Source organism: Eschrichtius robustus, chromosome 13 (genome assembly GCF_028021215.1).
Source record: "Eschrichtius robustus isolate mEscRob2 chromosome 13, mEscRob2.pri, whole genome shotgun sequence".
NCBI classification, from domain to species: Eukaryota; Metazoa; Chordata; class Mammalia; order Artiodactyla; family Eschrichtiidae; genus Eschrichtius; species Eschrichtius robustus.
The window spans coordinates 59,095,516-59,102,057 of record NC_090836.1 but is presented as its reverse complement, the minus strand read 5'-3'; the positions used below and the strand labels follow the sequence as shown (position 1 = coordinate 59,102,057).

The 6,542-nt window shown below is 32.3% G+C and overlaps 1 protein-coding gene across 7 annotated transcripts in view; it reads right to left on the bottom strand.

The window, feature by feature from the left end:
- Positions 1-474: 474 nt before the first annotated feature.
- Positions 475-6,542, bottom strand: part of CNOT2 (CCR4-NOT transcription complex subunit 2) — a 113,438-nt gene continuing 107,370 nt past the window's right edge. For all 7 annotated transcript variants that reach the window (XM_068561083.1, XM_068561082.1, XM_068561077.1 and 4 more), the window contains one exon: positions 475-1,619. In XM_068561083.1, coding sequence (XP_068417184.1) covers positions 1,533-1,619 — 87 coding nt within the window. In that variant the 3' untranslated portion in view covers positions 475-1,532. The remainder of the gene's footprint in view (positions 1,620-6,542) is intronic.

The window sequence follows — 6,542 nt, the reverse complement described above, 5'->3', positions numbered from 1 at the left end:
ATCTTTAGATGGAAAAGAATCCATCAACTTGTATGTGAAACAACCAGGCGATCAAATTGAAGGGGAAGTCTACCCCACTCCTCCTCTTTGGCTTACCTTAATTTGCACATTACTTCTTTAAGATATATCTCAAAGGTCTAACAAGAAATATCTTATACACTTCTCACAAAAGCAGAGTATTTTGATTGGGTCTCAAGAGTGTTCAGGAAGTTTTATTTCTAATGCTGCCATTGTTCATTTAAAAAATAGTTTTCTCTGTTCTGAACTTGGTTAATACTAAGAATGTCTACATTTTTAACCTACAAGTGAAACGGTATATGGTTCCATTAAATGACCTGTCAAAAGCTGGAAAAAAAGACTACGTTTTAAATTGTTTAGTCACACCGTTCAGTTGTAAAACTTTAGGTTGGTTTTTCTCTATTTTTCATGTTGAAGAAATAATTTCACAATTTCAAATCAAAGTCAACACTGCAGTGAGGAGAGCTTTTCTACTTTATTACAAAGAGAAGAAGCCTTTATGTGGTCAGAAAATACAAGATTGATCTTTTTTTCTCTTCCTATGAAACGCTGCTGTTCAAACAGCCAGAGTGAATTGTCTCAGTTCACTTCTTTAAGTCCCATCACATTCACTTGGGTATGGATGTCCTTGGCTGCTGAAAATCTGGCCCTTTAGTGCACAGGGCGACAAAGTCCCCTGACCAGCAGTTCCAGAATGTCCCATTTTCATATATTGCATCCATGCACACCTCCTAAAAATGAGGTACAGCAGGGCAAACATTTTCCAAAATAGATGTCATATATATAATATATACACATTCGTACATACATACCTTTATTCATGTGATGTCCAAAAATTTAAAAAAAATGTACACATTTATTACAAAATCGTAACAAAGACTGGACAGTGTTTTGCTCATTCTGGAAAGATGAAGCTCAGTAATAACACAACCCTGGAAACCATCCAGAGATTGTGGCAATATCTTTCTTCTAAACAGTCATATATTCTTGCGTTAAGCTTGGCGCAACTGCCTTTCAAAAACAGAAGGGGAAGTAAAATGAAGGAAGCAGACCTTGCTCATCTTTCCAAATGAAATACGAGAAGGATCTTCACATAAAAATGCACAAACATTTCTTATTTTATTACCAAATAGTGCTACAATGAACAATGCAAATTTTGTGGTCTAATTCTGTTGAGTCTTTTGTGGGTTTTCTTTTTTACATTTTAGAAACTAAATGGTAAACTTCTGTCAGTGTACTTGCTTGTCTTTACAGACCCAAGTCTGTCTGCTGGCAAAAAAGAAAATAAATGAAAAAATTCAGACCCTGCTCGAACTAGAGAAAAACAAATTACAAATTTAGTTGTTGGGCAGCACATAATTAGTAAGGCAGGACCTCAAATGGTGACCCTTTGCGTAAGCCAATTGCCAGATCCTCAAGGAATTAAAACCAGGGTGCCTGAGCCACATCAGTTCTGCAGTTATGTTGAGTATTGTGCTGAGACAGCCATACCCCAAGAAAAGGGAAGTCTTTTTTTAGAAGGCTTGCTGAGCAGGGTTGTAGTTGAAGGTGGATGGCAGGTGAGGCCGTTCTTCTAATTTGTCATATTCCAGATGGAACTCCTATAAAACCAAATTTAAAAATTTAGATGATTTCCTTTCCATCTGATCTCACATTTTTGTCAAAATATATTTTATTTACTATACAAACAAAATAACTACAGGTATGAGAATGAACAGAGATATTAACAACTCTTTTTTCCGCTAAGTAAAATATAACTTGAAGAAAAATATGCTGTAGTTTCTATCTGATAAGTACAAAAATGTAGACTTTCTGCATAAAAGCCAGAGACTAGTCATGAACATTTATTTTATGACACACAAATTCTATGCATTTTTTTTGCTCAAAAATAAAAGGTTGAAGGGAGCAATTACTATATCACTAATAAAAAGCACTGAAAATTATACGATATTTAAAGTAAAGCTACCTTCAATGAAGTATAAAACTTAAAATTTTACTTTTTTTTCCATGAAAAAAGTTTAGAAATAAAGGATTTTCCAATTTGTCTTATCACATGTTTTTTTAAAAAAAGCAAACAAAGTTATTCTAAACTTGTTATCTCGGGAAAACAATGAATTTAAAACTCACACATCTCCAGACTTCCCATTTCACAAACCCAAAACCCTGAAAAGATGTAACTGCCACCCCAAACTAGACAGTGGTTTTGCTGTAGGCACATCTGAAGATGAACTATATAGCTCATTTTAATTAAACTTTCAAAACACTACATGAATTTTAAAATTTAAGAATGGTGAAGCAAATTCTTCATGATACTCCCCCAAGATCAAGAGGTGCAGAATATAACTTTGTATATTAAAAAAAAGCAAACCAAAAACATACCTTTTTAAAATCCAAAACCTAGAGGTTTGAAAATTACTAATTCTACAACCTGAATTCAAGTAGCACAAACTATCTCAGTTAATCCCATTTAAAACACTATGAACCGTAATATGTATTATGCACTAAAGAAAGCCCACAAGTAATGTTAGTACCATGGCTTAACATATTTCACCTTAACTGTCTTATTTCAAATTAATCCCATAGTAGATGTTTCCATTATTAAATTAAGTGAAAATTTCATTATTAAATTAAAATGAAAACCTAGGTCATGATTAAATTTTGAGATATAAAACCAAGTATTTAGAATTTAAGGATATTACAATAACAATTACAGAAATAGCAGGTATAATTTATCAGAAGCCTAATATGTGTCAAAACTAGAGACAAAGCTAAGTTTATTCTCATCTTTGTAAGCCTGTAAAGTAGATATCGTTATCTTCATTTTTGCATTGGAGGAAAATGAGGCTCACAAGTAACTTGCCCAAATCATACAATAATTGGCAGATCTAGGATTAGGATCCAGATCTGTAGGATACCAAAGCACATGATTTTTCTAGTATAACACATTATTTTTAATATTTTTAGCCCAAGATCCAAAACCAAAACTACTTAATTACACCCCTATCCATAAATAATGTTGAAAAAATTCAGTCCACTGACAAATGATGATAAAGAAGGCACCCTGTGATGACTTTTAAAAAGTTCACTTTAGAGTTAACTAAGGCACAGAGCTTCTTTGTCAGTAAAAACTAGCAAACACCAGAATCACCATCACAATCACCATAGCCTCCTTAATGCATTGTGTAGGCACCTCTCCCTCTCTCCCTGCTCTGTCCAGGCTTTAAAAGAATTTTATTGCCTGGCTGAAGATAAATATCTATATTAGTGGAGGAAGTATCTTCTTGCTGTAGCATTCTTTTATTAAAATTGGCTAATTTTAGTTCTAAAATATGTGTAGTTATTGGGTAAAAAGTCTATTTGTAACTGACAAATCATATACTCCACTAAGTTATATAAATTAAAATTTTCTTCAGTTGTCTTATCCTCATCATTGTGCACTGGTGAACTACACTGTATAATCAGAATTTAAACTAGAGTAACTTCACCAATGCACACAATTCCCCCCGCTACATATTAAAAAAAAAAAAAGATCAGTTTAAACCTAGGGAGCATAAATATTTTAATATGATAATTAAGAAAATCTCAAAGACCTTATATATCAGATTCAGAATCAAATTTTGTCTCCCATTTTTTTAAATCATTTTTTTCTCTTCTATGTATTTTCATTCTTCTTAAAAGACATAAAGCTTACAATCCATTTGCTCCCTAACTCTGATTACTGATAGTATCTTTTTTACATGTTTATGTTATATGTACACACACAACACATACCACCACACACACACACCTTTGTATAATCTGTAGGGGCAAGAAGTGTGTCTGTTTTGTTTATCACTACCTACTACTGAGAATACTACTGAGCTGCCAGGCTCCCAGGGGGTGTGTAATTAATGGCTGATGAATCAATGAACACAAGTTTTCTTCATTTGTTTTAGGAACAGAACACAAATTTTTTAAATATTCAAAGATCAGGTATTAGAAGTTCTATGTATATATTTGCTTTAATGGAGAAAAGATTTTTAGATTACAGTTTAATGGTTTAAAGCCTAGAAAGAGTTCTAGGTATAAAAAATCACATTTATAGCAGGTTATGATATGATAAAGAATCCTAAGCATTAAAAATCCTATTCAGTGTTGGACCCACAAGGTGAAGTCAGACTGAAAGAGTTCTGAAACTTTTAAGTCTTTAGTTTGAGAAAGCTATTGATAATAGAGGGGGAACTTCTATCACCTAAAAATTCTCTGTGGATAAAATTATTTTAAAAATCTTACTCATTGAGACTATATATATTATAACAAATTTTTAAATTAATGGGATACTGAATTATTCTAGCTGAATTACATATAGGATAGACCACATAGTCTGCTGACAAATCAAGATTATCTAAAAGAGAATAAGCAAATACAGTGTCAAAATTTTTATGTACATACATTATTGACATACAGGAAATTCTTTATATAAATAATGGGCTGAATCCTATAACTCACAGAATTTTTAGGGGATAAGGAATACTTCTGATTTAAATGATCTAATCCCTTACTTAAAATTACAGTTCTTCAATTCTCTGAAAATATTAAGTTATTTGCAAAAGTGAAAGAACCTCATACAAGTGAGATTAAAGACCTGATTATGGTCTAGATCAGGTCAATACTTTTCAATGATACCATGATAACATCAAGCTATTACTTAAAATACTAATTCATACTGAAGGCTTCTTATGAGTTGAAGCTATTAAATGCATGTTCTTTACCTGTGAATTATAAACCACAACCACTTTACAGATGGGGACTTTGACTTGGGACATGGCACGTCAATGGATTTTCTGTAGTTTGATGAAGTCTGTTAATAAATATACTATGGAACTAAATTTCTTAATTCCTAATCCAATTTCTGGAAAAACACTGAAAACATCCTTAAAAAACAAAACAAAACAAACAAAAACTCAGAAGCCTTTGTGAAAAGTTTATTCTGTGAATATAACACAACTTAAAAGTTTTAAGTCCATGAATTCTTTAAATATAATCAAAAGAAGTGAGCTGCATATTAATACTTGATAGAAACCAATATTTCTGCTTGCTTTCATCACTATGAAAATAATTTTGTTGAAGAGTATCAGCACAAGTGGCCAGTAAATTACCTTAAGATTTTTCAAAAATAGTTTAATAATAATATTTCTCAAATTTTATTTTCCAACTTCACAGCTAAAAATTTTAAAGGTAAAAGTTAAGACAAAAGCTCAACTGTACATAGGAGAGATCAGATAAAATTAGGTAAAATTATTACTTTATGCACGCGCACACACACACACACACATATAAATAATTTTCTTTAACATGACATTTACCTGACTGAGGAATTGCTTTTGTGGGAAATTAGGGGCCTTATTAATGTTCAAGTTGTTTCTGAATATTTAATTTTATGGTGAGAACTTAGTTCTGGGAAACTGATTTTTTCACTTAAGTTGATTTCTTCACAGATACCAAACTAAAATTCAACTAAAATTACCCATCTATCTATTATTGCAAATACCTATTTCTTTTTGTACGTATGTTTGGAATAATTTATGATGATATTGAGCAAAAAGCTTCAACTGAATAGAGAAAACTTCAGTCATTTACTATTAGAATTTTTCCCTTCCAAAGATACTCTTTCTCTCCTGAAGAACCAGGTTCTCAAACTATGAAGCCAAAGACCAGCATGATCACTGGCATCACCTGGGAAGTTGCTAGCAATGCAAATCCTCAGGTCCCATCCACAGACTTGCTGAACCAGAAACAATGGAGGTATGACCCAGCAATTTGTGTTTTAACATGGCCTCCAGGTAATTCTGATGCAAGCTAAAGGTTGAGAACCACTGACCTAACCTAACAACAAGCAGAATTTTTCCATCTTGGAAGAACAGTTAACAAGCTGTAATAATAATGATGATAAAAACAACAGCAACAAACTACCACAACTACTCTCCTGTATCAAATACCCAATATACGCCAAGCACTGTACTCAGTGTATATGTGTGCCTGTGTAATATCAATTAATCTACATGATAAATCAGGAGGCAAAAATCATTTTGATTTAAAAGATAAGGAAGCAGACATGGAAAGGAAACTTATACAAGGTCCAAGTATGAATAGCAGAAACAGGAGTTAATTTCAAATCCTGATACAAAAAAACTAAGGTTTTCTACTTCACTACATTTCTTAAAGAACAGGTAACATACACAATGTACTGTATACTATTTGTAATTAATTATTTATTACTTATTTCATGGGTCTACCTTTTAAAGTCAAGACATGCATATTAATTAGAATTGTTAAAATAACTCAAATACAGTGTAGGGTGGTATACAGTGTAGGGTGGTATACAGACTTGGTCTGAGAAGCAATGACATTTACCATTAGAGAAACACGCAAAAGTAATAATAAAAAAAGATTTAACCTTTTGTATGTGTCTTCTTTTGGGCGTTTTGGTTGGGCTCAGCCTTTCTATTTCTTTTTCATGTTTTATATGAAGTCTTCTTGTGATG